Here is a 17,564-nt window from a genome sequence, read left to right on the forward strand (position 1 = left end):
CTAGAGATGGCCGATTGTGAAAAAAATAATCGATCCTTAAACAATCGATTTTTCAAACAAGCGATTGTCTTAAATCGATTGTTTGGAAAAATAATCGAAAAATAATCGATTAATTTTAGATTTTTTCTTCAAATCAAATGAAGACAAAAAAGAAATTATTTTAAACATTTTATTTATTACAAAATACAGAAATATTAAAAATAAAAATTAATGCATTGCATTATGTTCTCTTCGTGTATCTAAAAAATAAACGAAAATAATTATTAATTAATGCAAGTCACAAATTGAATAAAAATATAATTATACGTATATCACCTGAACCATTATAGCATAGACATGCATGTATGCTCATATTGACTCAGCGAGGATGGGAATTAACGTGGTGGGAAATTGTGGATATGATTACAATGCGTACAAATAAAAATACAAATGGAGAAACAAAGAGTGTGTAAATTAAAAGAAAAAAATACGAAATATATTTATAAACATAAAAACATTAAAGATACTAATGAGATCGTAGGTCTGTTCTTTTTAACTGAACTGACTGCACTAGTTCAGAGTTTATTTTTTTCCTCCCCATTAGAAAGAGAAAGATAAACTCTAAACTAGTGCAGCCAGTTTAGCTAAAAAGAATAAACCTCGTAACGTTACAGTATCACAGTGCATATAATATACAACAAAGAACACAAAATATTCAAACATTAAAGATATTAATAAGATCATAATATGACAGTATATAAGTAAAATTATATAGGGTTTGTTCGCGTCGCATACTCCAATACGCTCCAAACTATAGTATACATAACGTAATATTATAGATTGTATTTGTGGCGGCTCACCGCCACACCGCTGCACTGACGCGGTATAATACATCGCGGCGCCGCTACGCGCCGCAGGCCTTCTACCAGTTACAAGCTTGCGGACCCACCGCCAGGTTGCGCAGGCGGTGAAGAACCTTCTCGCGATCAAGCTTCGATCGACGAGATATAAAAGAGCTGCTCCGCAGATCTTTCCTCACTCACTCGCTTCAAGGCGAGCTCTCCCCAGGGCCCTTGAACTGAGTCGTACTCTGCCTCGGCAGAATCTAACAGAGACACATAGTCTCGCCGTTTTTCTCACACTGCCTCGCAAGGCGTGTAAAAAGAAAGCAGAGTCCCAGCATCGGCCACGCACTTCAACCAAGCGGCCCGCGGATACTCCACTTTCGCCGTCACCTCCTCAGTCTCTAGTGTGGAAATTAATCCCACTAGAGTTCTGCGTCCGGTTGACTCGACCACCAAGGGACACGCTCACTCAAGGCGACATCCGAATTCGGAGACCTCTCTCTCCTCGGTACACGGAGCAATCCGTAATTCCGAGAGCCGAGACGGTTGCCACCACCAGCACACCAGAGACTCGATCCATCGCAGTACAGACTTCACCGCTCAGAGCCTGCTCAGAGAGCAGTTGTCAGACGGAAGACCACTTCCCGAACGGAGTTCCACCGACGCCGGGAAAGGGGCTGCAACGAGCTAACTCAGTTGAACCGTCCTTTTTAGGACCCGTTCAACACACTAAGACGCGGCCGGTAATTTCTTACCGCGCCCGTCAATTTTTCTTTTGATTCTCGGCCTTACACTCTTGCCGAGAAAGCGCCTCTGGCGCCCTTAATCAAATCAAACACAAAACTTGTACATTACTCTACTTCTCTGACGAGGAAAAATAAAATATATTTTTCTAAGAAATTGGTCTCAATATCTTTCAACCAAGTCGAACACAATCCTTAGGCAATACGCCTATAAACTGGTGACCCCGACGACTGGTTAAAGCAAATGAGCCAATCAGAGAAGGCCGGCGATATGCCAGGCGCCGACGCAGCACAAATCGGCAGAGTATCGGTGCGAGTACCACCTTTTTGGCCGGAGGAACCAGAATTATGGTTCGCCCAATTAGAGAGCCAGTTCCTGCTGAGCGCCGTCACGTCGGATTCAACCAAGTATGCGTACGCAATCTCGCAAATCGAAACAAAATACATCAAGGAAATCAAAGACGTGATAACGAATCCTCCGACATGCGGGAAATACGAAGCCGTAAAAAGGGCACTCATTCAAAGGCTGAGCGACTCACAGGAACACCGCATCCGCCAATTATTAGAGCGAGAGGAACTTGGCGACCGAAAGCCATCGCAGTTCCTGCGCCATCTAAGGACGCTCGCGGGCAATGCCGTGCCTGATCAACTCCTGCGCACGCTATGGCTGGGGCGTTTACCGGCCCAAATGCAGATCATACTAGCGACGCGAGCTGACGATCTTCTCGAGGACGTGGCGGAACAGGCCGACCGTGTCTACGAAGTCACATGCCGAACAGTCGCAGTTTTGGACAAGCCGAAGGAGACGAAATCAAAACCTACCGGCTCGCTCGAGGACCAGATTCAGGCATTGGTCAAGCAAGTCGCCGCACTCAACACGCGATTGGGCCGGCAGGAGCACCGCCACAAACAACAGCGCCACAGATCGCGCAGCCGCAGCCGGACCAAATCAAATTCGGAAGAAGACAGCGAGTTTTGCTTTTTCCATCGGCGATTCGGCAGCAAGGCAAGAAAGTGTACAGAGCCTTGTACATACAAGGAGAAGAAGAAGGAAAAAACGGAAAACTAGACGGTCCGGAATCAATGGCGGCAGACGGCCCGGACCCGAAACCATGCCGCCTTGTAATAACCGAGCGACAAACAAAAGTTCGGTACCTCATCGACACGGGATCAGACATAAGTGTCTACCCGCGCTCGATGGTACGCGGACGGATGTCCGGAGCAACGCAAGCCCTGTTTGCAGCCAACGGAACTGTCATTCACACCTACGGGTGGATCGCGCTTCAGCTCAACATCGGATTGAGGCGCGCCTTCCAATGGAAATTCATCGTAGCTGACGTCACACAGCCAATCATCGGCTCCGATTTCCTTGGGCATTTCCATCTCCTGCCGGATGTAAGGAGAGGCAAACTTTTGGACGCTACGACGGGATTGGCCACAAACAGCCTGCAGAGCAGAACCGGACAAACATCGATTAAGACATTACTACAGGAAACAGCTTTTCACGCCTTATTGGCTGAATTTCCACAGCTCACTAGACCAACCGGAAAGACGGAATCCGCGCCGCACTCAACGATGCATTACATCGAAACAACACCGGGACCACCGGAAGCATGCAGGCCGGGGAGACTGGCGCCGGAGAAGCTAAAAGAAGCAAAACAACAGTTCGATCTTTTACTGCAAGAAGGAGTAATCGCGCCGTCCAAGAGCGCATGGGCCTCACCGTTGCATATGGCACCGAAGAAAGGTGGCACGTGGCGACCATGCGGCGATTACAGGAAGCTCAACAACCGAACGGTGCCGGACAGATACCCGATTCCGCACATCGAGGATTTTACACAGGCTCTTCACGGGAAAACAATTTTCTCTACACTGGATCTGGTTAGAGCTTACAACCAGATTCCGGTAAACGCTGAAGACGTGCCAAAAACGGCAATCACCACACCGTTCGGTCTGTTCGAATTTCTCAAAATGCCTTTCGGGTTGAGAAACGCAGCGCAAACGTTCCAGAGATTCATAAATGAGGTGATACGCGGACTCGATTTCTGCTACGCCTACATTGACGACATCCTGGTAGCATCTCACAACGTTGACGAACATAAAGCACATTTAACAGCTTTGTTCCAGAGACTCAGCAAATACGGAATTCAACTAAACCCAGCAAAATGCGTGTTCGGAAAAGAAACCGTAGCATTTTTGGGCTACCAAGTCTCAGCAGAAGGGACGCAACCACTACCGGAAAAAGTCGAGGCCATTCGGAAATTTCCAAAACCGATCACCGTCAAGCAGCTGCGGCAGTTCCTCGGAACCTTAAATTTTTACAGGAGATTCATTCCGGGAGCGGCCATAGACCAAGCAATCTTGAATGACGCGCTAAAAGGGAACAGACCCGGGAAAACACCAATCGAATGGAGCGCAGAACGAGAGGCAGCGTTTGAAACGTGCAGAGAAAGCCTTGCACGGGCAACGCTCTTGGCACATCCGGACCCGAAAGCAGAACTCTCCTTAACAACCGACGCCTCAGATTTCGCAATCGGAGCAGTAATCCACCAACATGGAAAACTCGGACAGCAACCGGTGGCGTTCCTCAGCAAAAAGCTGACCACCGCGCAACAAAAGTACAGTCCGTACGACCGAGAGCTCTTGGCGATATACGCAGCAATCAAACATTTCCGGCACTGGTTAGAAGGAAGGGAGTTCATCATTTACACGGATCACAAACCGCTCGTGTATGCATTTCGAAAAGATCCTTTGCAGAGCTCACCGCGGCAGACACGGCACTTGGAGCTGATCGGGCAATATTCAACCGACATCAGACACGTGGCGGGAAAGGATAACATCGTAGCAGACACACTATCGAGGACGCAGGCTGTCCAGCAAGCAGTAAACTTTGCAGAGCTCGCAAAATCTCAAAAAGACGACGCCGAAATACAAGCATTACTCAAAGGGAATACGAAGTTGCAGCTTAAAGAAACCGTAATTCCCGGCACAGATATCAAACTGATGTGTGATACATCGACGGGCATCCCACGACCATACGTCACGCAACAATTCCGAAAGCAAATCTTTAAGCATTTGCACGGACTCGCGCACACCGGGATAAAAACCACCGTCAAATTGATCACGCAGCGCTTCGTGTGGACCGGAATAAAAAAGGATTGCCGCAGATGGGCGCAGGCTTGCATTCCCTGCCAGAAATCAAAGGTCCACCGACACACCGTTTCACCAACAGGAAATTACTTGGGGCCTACCAGCAGGTTCCAGCATATACACATGGACATCGTCGGACCTTTGCCTCCATCTCGAGGGAAGAAATACTGCCTCACAATCATTGACAGATTCACACGATGGCCAGAGGCATACCCGATGTCCGACATCACCGCAGAAACGATGGCTCGCCTCTTATTTGAAAACTGGATTGCGCGTTTCGGAGCGCCGGCACGAATCACCACGGACCAGGGACGGCAGTTTGAGTCGGAACTATTTAAGCAGTTGGCCAGACTGACCGGATCGCAACACATCCGAACTACCGCGTACCATCCGGCAGCCAATGGCATGGTAGAGAGACTACACCGGCAACTCAAAGCGGCTATCAAAAGCCACGAAACAGAAGCATGGACGCAAATTCTTCCAGTCATTTTATTAGGCATCCGCGCCGCAGTAAAAGAGGACATCGGAGCCACACCAGCAGAATTAGTTTTCGGAGAGACTATTCGGATTCCCGGACAATTCTTGGACCAAACCAGTAACGAGCAGCCAACGGACGAGTTTGTCCGTCATTTACAAGAAAAAATGAACAAACTCCGTCCACACTTACGACGCCATGGCCACCGCAGCACCTTCGTACACAAGGACCTGGCCACATCGGAAAAAGTTTTCGTCAGACACGATTGCCCGACCAGAGCGTTACAGCAACCGTACGACGGACCATTTAACGTTTTAAGCAGAAACGACAAAGTCTACAGGCTATTGGTCAACGGCAAGCCAATCAACGTCTCGATTGACCGATTGAAACCGGCTTACACGTTGGACGACGATGAGCAACCAATCGAACCAACACCAGCCGACCAACCAAAGCCCTCCGCAACCAACAAGACGAGGAGCGGCAGAACTTCAAAACCAACCGTGCGTTTCCAGGCTTAAAAACTGCCAAGGGGGTCCTGTGGCGGCTCACCGCCACACCGCTGCACTGACGCGGTATAATACATCGCGGCGCCGCTACGCGCCGCAGGCCTTCTACCAGTTACAAGCTTGCGGACCCACCGCCAGGTTGCGCAGGCGGTGAAGAACCTTCTCGCGATCAAGCTTCGATCGACGAGATATAAAAGAGCTGCTCCGCAGATCTTTCCTCACTCACTCGCTTCAAGGCGAGCTCTCCCCAGGGCCCTTGAACTGAGTCGTACTCTGCCTCGGCAGAATCTAACAGAGACACATAGTCTCGCCGTTTTTCTCACACTGCCTCGCAAGGCGTGTAAAAAGAAAGCAGAGTCCCAGCATCGGCCACGCACTTCAACCAAGCGGCCCGCGGATACTCCACTTTCGCCGTCACCTCCTCAGTCTCTAGTGTGGAAATTAATCCCACTAGAGTTCTGCGTCCGGTTGACTCGACCACCAAGGGACACGCTCACTCAAGGCGACATCCGAATTCGGAGACCTCTCTCTCCTCGGTACACGGAGCAATCCGTAATTCCGAGAGCCGAGACGGTTGCCACCACCAGCACACCAGAGACTCGATCCATCGCAGTACAGACTTCACCGCTCAGAGCCTGCTCAGAGAGCAGTTGTCAGACGGAAGACCACTTCCCGAACGGAGTTCCACCGACGCCGGGAAAGGGGCTGCAACGAGCTAACTCAGTTGAACCGTCCTTTTTAGGACCCGTTCAACACACTAAGACGCGGCCGGTAATTTCTTACCGCGCCCGTCAATTTTTCTTTTGATTCTCGGCCTTACACTCTTGCCGAGAAAGCGCCTCTGGCGCCCTTAATCAAATCAAACACAAAACTTGTACATTACTCTACTTCTCTGACGAGGAAAAATAAAATATATTTTTCTAAGAAATTGGTCTCAATATCTTTCAACCAAGTCGAACACAATCCTTAGGCAATACGCCTATAGTATTATATTGGAACGAATAGGAGCATGTTGGGACATGCGACGTGAGCAAACCCATAATATTAAAGTTTTATTCTTTTACAAAGAATAATTCAAGGCCCACAATCCCACATCTCCTTAGGCAAAGATGAAAGAAAAAGTAAAATGTTGACTCTCTCACCAGTCAATCTGTTACGTCTGTCAGTAACAACAATCCCAGCCTCTGAAAAGAGACGTTCGGATGGTACCGATGATGTGACTGCGTTTGCATAAAATATGGCGATTTTTGAGAGAGTTGGAAATGCAGTTTGCACCATTTTCCAATATCCGAGAGGATCATTTTTTCGAGGGATACGAGGCTGATTAATGTACTGTTGCAGCTCGATATGAATTTCATCACCATTTGACCCAGGCTCGTAACCAGACGTTTGTACTTCATTTTGGTGATCGTGAAAACTCCATATGTCATTATCCTCATTATTTTCTATCGGCCCGGAGTTTTTTGCAGTTTGCCCCACATTTTCTTTTATCGATGCAACGTTCATGAGACGATTAATTTTATTTATTGCATTAGCACATTTCAGACGTGATTCAAAAGCCAGCTTTTTGAATCGAGGATCAAGTATAGTAGCAACTGCGAGTACTTGATTTGACTCCAACTCTTTAAATCGTTTTTCCAAAGCTTCGCTGATGCGAAGCATCAAATCCTTGCCCATTTTAGTATTCGGTTTTAATTTGCTTATGCAGAGCTTCAGGCCACGAATTATCGGGATGGCAATGCTACCTGTCGAGTATGAATCTCCACTAATTTCTGTGATCACATTCTGAATTGGTTTGAAAATTAATACTAAATCTTCCAGAACTTGAATTTGATCCCGAGATAATGGATCAGGAGCATCGGGGCATTTCAGCAAAACTGTGTATACGTAATTTTTCAACTCGATGTACCTGGCGGCCATGAAATATGTGGAATTCCATCGAACTTTCATATCTAAGAGAAATCGTAAACACTGCCCTTCGCTTAATCCATTCTGCATTTGCAGTTTTTTCAATTCGTCGCCCGCGTTGACATTGTTTTTTACTTTTCTAACAATACTCCGCACTTGTGATAGAATGTCATTTATATATGTTAATGATTGCAGTGCATCTGGCACGATATGCGACAGAATGTGTGCGACGCAAGGCACGTGTTTTTCGCTGCCAACTAGTTGTAGAATACCTTTTTTCATATTTCCCGCACTATCGCTCGTAACACACACCACTTTTTCCAAATCAATATCGAACATCGACAGGACTTCTCGCAGTTTTTCTTCAATTAGATCTCCAGTATGATTGGAGGCCAGTGGTATGGTTCCCAATGTGATATGATTCAAACTAAAGGTAGGTGTTAAATAGTGATCCGTGACGCCAAGATAACTTTGCATTTTGCAGTCAGTCCAAATATCACACGTAATGGCATGGGATGGAGCTAATGCAAGTTGGTTCTTTACTGCAATCTTCATATTACTATATTTCGCGTCGATCAAGCGGGTAATCGTTTGGCGAGAAGGCAACTTATAATGCGGCACTAAGAATTTTATTAATTCTGAAAAGCCCTCGGATTCGACCATTGAAAGGGGCTGATGATCAGTTACAATCATGTACATGATCTTTTCTGTTAATCGTGTGGCACCTGTTTCACCCTCTGTGATGAGAAAAAAATACAAAAATTAGATCGGAATGAATGATCATTCTCATCATTTCTCGGGAAAAATAACTTACCTTTCATTGAGTCTATTCTCCTAAAATGAGTTATGATATTCTCTTTTTCTTCTATCTTCAATCGTTTCTGGAATTTAAATATATGAATAAAGTATAAAGTATGAGACTTGCAGATATTGAAACAAATAACCTTCGTAAATAAGCGATGTCAAAAACCTTTTTTGGATAGTCTGATATGCCAGTTTGTTACATTTATTGTTATTTGTTAAAACTTGATTTTTTTATCAAAACATTTGCCGACTATCAAAAAATAAATTATATAAAAGTAGTATGTCAGACTAAGAAAAGTTTTGACACCATGAATTCACGAAGGTTGCTGGTTTCAATAAATATTCTCCGCTTAGTCAGAGATAATAAATTTTTGTTTAAATGTTTTTTATAAAAAAACGTGTATCATCCATAATTAACAAAATTAATTTAGTATCTCGCAGGCAGAAAATATTTATTGAAATCAGCAGCTTTTAGGTCTCCATCCAAAAAATTTACAAACTTTTCCAATAAAGAATAGTTCAAGAATACCTTTCGATTTGCAATCTCTTTTTTTTCATCACTTGAAAATGGAAAATTGCCTGGATTACTGTCTAATTTTCTTTTTTCTGGCGACAGTAACAGAGGATGTTTACTATTGAGATGATTTTTCAGATTTGTGGTGTTTCTATCATTCCTGATGATCTTAGAGCAAGTTTTGCATTTTGCGCTCTCTCTATCGATTTTTTCAAAATATTTCCACATGTTACTTCCCTTTGGTTTTATCGTGTTCCTGAAAATGAAAAAAAAATGAGAATACATATTTCATATATTATTTAATATATATTATATATATCCTAATACATAATATTTACAACTGCTATATATATGTACTACTAACACTAATAATACTAAAATACAATAATGTAAAAATAAAAATAAATAAAAAAGTTAATGACAGTAGACTTCATATATAACAGTCATGCAAAATTGCACTCACTTAATCTGTGCTTCAGTAGTTGATGTCGGTTTTTGAGGCGGAACTTCCACAATTGAAGGAGATTGAGTCAAAGCGTCCAATGTGGAGTTGACCATAATGTCATCGCTGAAACAACGATAGCAGTGAGATTATTAAAATGATTGCGCAATTAAAATATTTCACGCTGGTAAGTCTACACTCACTAGTCGACGTCGTCGAGAGACATGTGCACAGTGGACGGTGGAACCTGCATGCTTTCGATATACAATCAAATTTGGTTATACAACCAAATTCAATATACGTTGCAAGAGTTGTAATTTCTCCTTGTTGTCTAAAATCAAGTAATTTCCATCAAATTGTCATATCATGGAGACTGAAAAGTGTGCATGTTTTCATTTGTCACTCATCGACTACGCAAGGAATATTCATGTTTATATGAGCATTGCTTACATTCATTTACATTAACGATTTAATAAATAATTTATATTGCGGATAAATCACTTACCAGTTTAGTTATTTGGTCAAGAAAAACAACGGACGAGACAAACGACAAACCGAAAATGATTAAAGATGGTATGATTCCGAAAACTTGTTTCTCTAGATCAACCGAAAATGAAAGGGCCATCGCACACAAAATGACATATGTGCATATGAATAGCATAAGATCGTCTCGACCAATGAGAGTGAACATCTAAATGAGTGATCTATGGCGCCTGGCGCCTTTATGCTAGATGCTTATTGGTCGAGACAGTTATGCTATACATACGCATTTATATCATTTTGTGTGCGATGACCTAAACTCTTTTGTTCAATTATTTGTGATCAAAAAACAATCGTACGATCGATTAATCGAATTTGCTACAATCGCAAAAAAAACAATCGATTATGAACAAAAAAATCGATTGTCGATTAATCGAGTCACAATCGACCATCTCTAGAGGCGACGGAATCGCGGTACCTGACCTTTTGCTGTGGGGTCACTAACGCGTGACACCCGTCGATGATCCCCCGGCGTCGGTCTTCCTGGCGATGCTGCATCTTCGCCCTGAGGCACAAAACACGCAACGCCGCCCGCACGGGGTCTCGCCTTACAACTTAAAAAACGATATTAACGACATAAAACGGGAATGACAATACAAACAACGCGCAAAGATTGTGGAGTCTCGCGGGCTGCTCTCTCCACGCGAGGAGCAACACCAGGACTCTTTGCTCCCTCGGCCGGGCTATCGCCCTTGTGACGGCGCTCGAAAAGCGTCACGTCACAGAGGATGTGCAAAAGAGGTACATGAGGAGTGGAAGTCGTAGAAGAGAAAAATATCTGCTGAGTCATTATTAAAAATAACAACAAATAAGCATAAAGAAAAATGTCACTATAATATTAAAATTAATAGAAAAAAGTTAAGAAAAAACAAGAAAAATCTGTGAACGTACTGAAGGATTTTAGAAAATGGATAATAAAAACTAAATGTTACAGCGAGAAAAGATTAAAACAGCACTAAAATTATACAAAAGAGATAGTGTAAAAAATAATTATACTTACACAGAGCTTCTAATGCAGGTATCGAACACCTACTCCAAACAAAATTGAGAATCAAGTTCAAAATGGTACCGCTCTAACAGATGACGCAGAAAACTGTAAATATGAAAAAACATTTAAAATTAGAAGACAATAGAATATAAATTGAGAAAAGACGACAAACAAGAAATAAGAAAAGGATTGTAGATAAGAGAAAGATAAGTCAATGCAAAATAATAAATAAAAACAACAAAGCTAGATGTATGAACCGATGCATGAAAACAAAAATTTGTGAATGCACAGGAGAAAGTTTTGAGAGCATGCAAGGTTAAAAGCACAGTAAAAATCACTATTTATAGTAATGTAATATACTTAAAGTATTTAATGCAACTTTTGATAATCAGAGCTTGCCATACAGATAATTATCACCAAGAGTATGAAATGAATAGAAATCACTGATTATAGCAGGTGATTGAAGAAGCTGTAAATATAAATAATAAAATATAATTAAAAAATGTATAAATAAAATGTTCTTAATAAAGTATATAATGAATCTGTATATAAATGTATATAAATTAAAGTAATTATAAATAAATCTTTCTTCTATTATTGAAAATATGTATGATATGTTTTGTAGGTTAGAAAAGTAGAGAATATAAAAATTATTCTATAAAAATAGTATAGAAGTATTAGAAAATTATTAATGAAATAAAATTAAATACTTACGTACGTATTATTTAGCACAAATGTTGACTATTATTCACTTGTGTAAATTAAAGATTCGTAATTTACAACGAAGCACTAGTGCTGGCAGCAGGCTGATGATGCAAGAATTTGGCGGTTAATGCCAGCATGGCAACTGGTTTGTTCTTTGTTGTAACCGACATTTCGACGAGCGAGTTTTGTCTCGACTCGTCCGATTCGGCTTGTATTGGGTTCTCGGTCTGAAACGGAAGATCTGTCTTCTCTGGTATCCGCCCGTCTGCCTGTAACGCGCAGACGGGCTCTTCCAGTTTCCCTGGCCCTGAGATTGCTGAGGCCTTTTGTCTTGAGCTTTGAGATTTTTACAAGCACTTTCAATCGTCTTGGCTTCTTTAATCTGATCCGCCAATTCTTGCCCATACAACCATTCGTCAGAGGGTAATGCATCAACAAGAGGCTTAACGCTTTTCTTCATTGTAGGCGTGATGAAAGACTTTCATTTTGGACTGTTGATGAAAGACATCGGACAACAATTTTCCAGTATCACACAGATATTCTAAGAGTTTTATTTGATAGACGCCTTCTTCGGGCTCGTCCAGAAGCAGTGATACTGCTGCAGCTAGAGAAATAATTGCTGTTCCTACGCACTCTTGAGCCTGAGCAAAGTGTTGATCTCTTTTCTTTGCTACTTCAGTTAAGGCTGCTGTGATTTCCAAATTGACTTTGGGAGGTTCTGAATATAAGTCACCTTTGCGTGGATATTTTGTTGTCAGGGCTTTCCGAGCCTCTTCTGTGAGATCATCTTTCATCCAATTTTTCCAGCGATTTTTAATCTCTGTATGTATTTTAAATATTTGATCTTTTGCAACAGTAGGATCTTCTCTTAATATTTGGAGAATCTCCTCGTCTACAGTAGCTTTTATATGAGCTTTTCCCGTGTCCATTTTGTTAGACCTAACCTCATTTTCCTTATTGGAATCTTTCCCTGAAAAAAGGAAAGGAATGTTACTTACCAAGAGGATTTTTGTTTTCATATAGAAGAAACAATTTGTAGTTAAAGTCCTTGTTGGATGTGTCTTATTCGTGTGGAATAAGCACTCTGCTTTTTCGTGTGGAAAAAAGACAGATATATGTAACACCCTTATTGGGTCTGCGTTATTCGTATGGAATACGCACTCTGTTTTTCGTGTGGAAAAACAAATTTATAAATAATACCCTTATTAGGTGTGTCTTATTCGTGTGGAATAAGCGCTCTGCTTTTTCGTGTGGAAAAAGACAGATATATGTAATACCCTTATTGGGTTTGCGTTATTCGTGTGAAATACGCATTCTGATTTTTCGTATGGAAAAAACAGATTAGTAATTAATCACACCTGTACCTGTAAAGTCAAGAAACTCCTGTTCCTCAGACACTTCTTTTGTATTTCTTTGATTCACTAAATTGCTGAGCAAAGAAGTGAGGTTATCTAACTGGGATTGCATTTTCTGTAGCTTTACTTTACTATCCTTTTTTCCTGGCGGAGATCGGGAACGTTTGCGTTTCCTGTCTCTTTCCATGCTAGATGATTAATGCTAACAGTACCTTACTGAAAAAAATCATTTATCGAGACTACATAATGTAATTCCATTACTATATGCAAAATTAATAAACATATCTAAATCAAAATTGTATATTTTTTTGTTTCTCTATTTCTATCATTCTGCTCTTTAAAATGTGATTGCTATAAAATCACATGATTTTCTAACATTACGTGATTTTTTAATTTATGTAATTTTCAAAAATCATGTACTGATTTGGAACATTTCATTACGTGATTTACTTAGTCATTAATTACGTGATTTTGTTATGTAATTTTATCACGTGATAAAATCAAGTGCCAATTATTCTGTTATATCTTTGAAAATATTAAGTTCAAATACTGGAATATATCTAATATAGTTAAAAATTTATAGTTTTTAAAATGCCAGAAAAGTATGTGTATAATAAATAAGAAGGAAAATTTAATAATATCGGTTAAAATCGGCCAATCACGCCAAGGCTAATTTATATTTTGAAACGATTAACGAAATATATGTAATGCACAATAGTATTAGAAACAAAATTAGTAGAAATTCAGTTTGAGTTACCGTTTGGAGTAAGTAATGTTAGACTTGAATTTTCACTTGTTCTTGCAAAACTGTTATTCTCAATCTCTTGATCTATATTCGTTTTTATATTCGTTGTACTATTCGAAAAAAAATACTCCAACTTTGGAGTTTTAGCAAGGATTTTTTCTTCTCGATCTAACCTCTCTTTGGCGATTTTCTTGTACTGTGCACCACTTAACTTCTCACGACAATTACTCATTTCGATTTATGTAAACTACAAGTCAGATTTTATTTTTTTAAGTAGCTATCGTTCACGCAAGGATATTCACTTCAACACAATGCAGACGCGAGCCATAAAACAAGATTTTACATAATGAGAATGTACCATCAAATCGACAGAAGCATCACGATTGTTTTAGCACTGCTGAAAGATCAACCATACTTTGTTTTTTTAAATGCTTAACGAAGTATGCATACACTGGGTTCCAATGATTTGTTCCTAGGCCCCTCTCGCGCGGCAAGAGGAAAGTAAAAATATACTCATAGCGCCAACTGCTGAGCGACGCTAATTTTGATTTTTTTATCGACTATTTCGCAGTGTCGATAAAAAAATCAAAATTAGCGTCGCTCAGCAGTTGGCGCTATGAGTATATTTCTACTTTTCTCTTGCCGCGCGAGAGGGGCCTAGGAACAAATCATTGGAACCTGTACATAACAATTTTTAGTGTTTTCTTTTCCATTTAAAAAATATTTATATTTATAAACAAAATTCGAGCTTGAAAATTTTAAACACTCACCTAATAACAGTAAAAATATCGCATAAAAAAAATTAAACATTCAAAAATTTTGCCGCCCTTCTGCAGTTGCCGCCCCTAGGCCATGGCCTTGTTGGCCTAGGCGATAATACGGCTCTGACAACGACACAATATGATGGTCGACAGAGAGTGCCCGCGGACTTAGCGGACGCCGCCAGATTTAAAAAACTTTATCTCTAAACGTTGTGAATTTGAGCATAGCTGACACTACTACAGTAATCATTGAGAACGAGACGTCGCAGTATAATTACCATTATTCTAAAAAATAGCATGAAAAACGACCGTCAACCTTTATCAATGTGTTACGTCCTGTACGGACCTTTTCTTTGCACAAGTTTCTCACGACCAGTCGGGAAAATTCAAAGAAACGTTCCGAGAATATTATTTTAATGATTTAAGATCCCGAATGTACCATAATAATCTTTTAGGCCTTCAATCGAAAATTTATCGAGATAAGACACGCGACCGCGATAGTAGACTTTGAATTTTCGCCGACAGAAAAGCCGACGGAACGATATACATGTCATTCGAGCAATCCATCTATTAATCTTCAAACAACCTTTTTTATCTTATTTTTATTAACAACCTCTCGGAAGGAATGTCTCCCTTCCAGAACCCAAAATTTCGAGTATAAAAGGAAGACACCCACCCGTGAAAGCGGCAGTTAAGCAGTTTTTAGTTAGAGAGTCAGCCAGTTAGTAGAGAGAGGCTTTTAGTATTACCCGAACAGTTTGAATATTGGGACTTAGAAACAATTCGCAACATTTTTAATTAACTGTAAGAGTTTGTAATAAAATAGATTCAGTAAAGTGTCTGTTAAAACTATTCGATCTCTTTTCTCGTGTACAACCTACACCCTACCTAACACCCAACCACCCAGTTATCTCTCTGAATCAGCACTCAGAACTATTTGCTCCGGTGCGGACCACCGCACGTTGTACTTGGTTTTTGTATCCCCGCTAATCGTGGTGCGGACCACCGCACGCGGAACGATATACATGTCATTCGAGCAATCCATCTATTAATCTTCAAACAACCTTTTTTATCTTATTTTTATTAACAACCCCTCGGAAGGAATGTCTTCCTTCCAAAACCCAAAATTTCGAGTATAAAAGGGAAGACACCCACTCGTGAAGGCAGCAGTTAATCTCTTTTCTTTGCTACTTCAGTTAAGGCTGCTGTGATTTCCAAATTGACTTTGGGAGGTTCTGAATATAAGTCACCTTTGCGTGGATATTTTGTTGTCAGGGCTTTCCGAGCCTCTTCTGTGAGATCATCTTTCATCCAATTTTTCCAACGATTTTTAATCTCTGTATGTATTTTAAATATTTGATCTTTTGCAACAGTAGGATCTTCTCTTAATATTTGGAGAATCTCCTCGTCTACAGTAGCTTTTATATGAGCTTTTCCCGTGTCCATTTTGTTAGACCTAACCTCATTTTCCTTATTGGAATCTTTCCCTGAAAAAAGGAAAGGAATGTTACTTACCAAGAGGATTTTTGTTTTCATATAGAAGAAACAATTTGTAGTTAAAGTCCTTGTTGGATGTGTCTTATTCGTGTGGAATAAGCACTCTGCTTTTTCGTGTGGAAAAAAGACAGATATATGTAACACCCTTATTGGGTCTGCGTTATTCGTATGGAATACGCACTCTGTTTTTCGTGTGGAAAAACAAATTTATAAATAATACCCTTATTAGGTGTGTCTTATTCGTGTGGAATAAGCGCTCTGCTTTTTCGTGTGGAAAAAGACAGATATATGTAATACCCTTATTGGGTTTGCGTTATTCGTGTGAAATACGCATTCTGATTTTTCGTATGGAAAAAACAGATTAGTAATTAATCACACCTGTACCTGTAAAGTCAAGAAACTCCTGTTCCTCAGACACTTCTTTTGTATTTCTTTGATTCACTAAATTGCTGAGCAAAGAAGTGAGGTTATCTAACTGGGATTGCATTTTCTGTAGCTTTACTTTACTATCCTTTTTTCCTGGCGGAGATCGGGAACGTTTGCGTTTCCTGTCTCTTTCCATGCTAGATGATTAATGCTAACAGTACCTTACTGAAAAAAATCATTTATCGAGACTACATAATGTAATTCCATTACTATATGCAAAATTAATAAACATATCTAAATCAAAATTGTATATTTTTTTGTTTCTCTATTTCTATCATTCTGCTCTTTAAAATGTGATTGCTATAAAATCACATGATTTTCTAACATTACGTGATTTTTCAAACCATGTAATTTTCAAAAATCATGTACTGATTTGGAACATTTCATTACGTGATTTACTTAGTCATTAATTACGTGATTTTGTTATGTAATTTTATCACGTGATAAAATCAAGTGCCAATTATTCTGTTATATCTTTGAAAATATTAAGTTCAAATACTGGAATATATCTAATATAGTTAAAAATTTATAGTTTTTAAAATGCCAGAAAAGTATGTGTATAATAAATAAGAAGGAAAATTTAATAATATCGGTTAAAATCGGCCAATCACGCCAAGGCTAATTTATATTTTGAAACGATTAACGAAATATATGTAATGCACAATAGTATTAGAAACAAAATTAGTAGAAATTCAGTTTGAGTTACCGTTTGGAGTAAGTAATGTTAGACTTGAATTTTCACTTGTTCTTGTAAAACTGTTATTCTCAATCTCTTGATCTATATTCGTTTTTATATTCGTTGTACTATTCGAAAAAAAATACTCCAACTTTGGAGTTTTAGCAAGGATTTTTTCTTCTCGATCTAACCTCTCTTTGGCGATTTTCTTGGTGGACCAACCGAGCCCGCCGAAGGCGGGCGAAGGTTGGTCTAGGTTATACGAGTGTCTCGCCCGAGAGATTACGAAGGTAGTAACACTACTTCGTGCCTAACCAGTCACAATTTTAGAGCAAAGGAAAATTTTCAATTTGCCGCCGCCTGCCCCACTCCGCGGCTCCGCGCCTTCGCACGGCTGCCACTTCCATCGTCATTCCTTTTAGAGTAGTTCCAAAAAATTTGTTTCTTCTTCTTCTGGGTGGGTTGACGAGTATAGTTGGGATGGGAATCTCTCGGGCGAGACACT

General features: G+C 40.6%; 1 protein-coding gene across 1 annotated transcript; it reads right to left on the reverse strand.

Annotated features, from left to right (window-relative positions):
• Positions 1-6,705: 6,705 nt before the first annotated feature.
• Positions 6,706-9,710, reverse strand: LOC105680134 (zinc finger BED domain-containing protein 4-like). The gene is made up of 5 exons (XM_067361020.1): positions 9,570-9,710; positions 9,388-9,492; positions 8,940-9,180; positions 8,421-8,487; positions 6,706-8,343 (listed from the first exon to the last, which is right to left on the reverse strand). Exons 1-5 carry the CDS (start codon positions 9,617-9,619, stop codon positions 6,773-6,775), a joined length of 2,034 nt encoding a protein of 677 aa, XP_067217121.1. The 5' UTR covers positions 9,620-9,710; the 3' UTR covers positions 6,706-6,772.
• Positions 9,711-17,564: the final 7,854 nt, after the last annotated feature.

Source organism: Linepithema humile, unplaced genomic scaffold (genome assembly GCF_040581485.1).
Source record: "Linepithema humile isolate Giens D197 unplaced genomic scaffold, Lhum_UNIL_v1.0 unplaced_1, whole genome shotgun sequence".
Lineage (NCBI taxonomy): Eukaryota > Metazoa > Arthropoda > Insecta > Hymenoptera > Formicidae > Linepithema > Linepithema humile.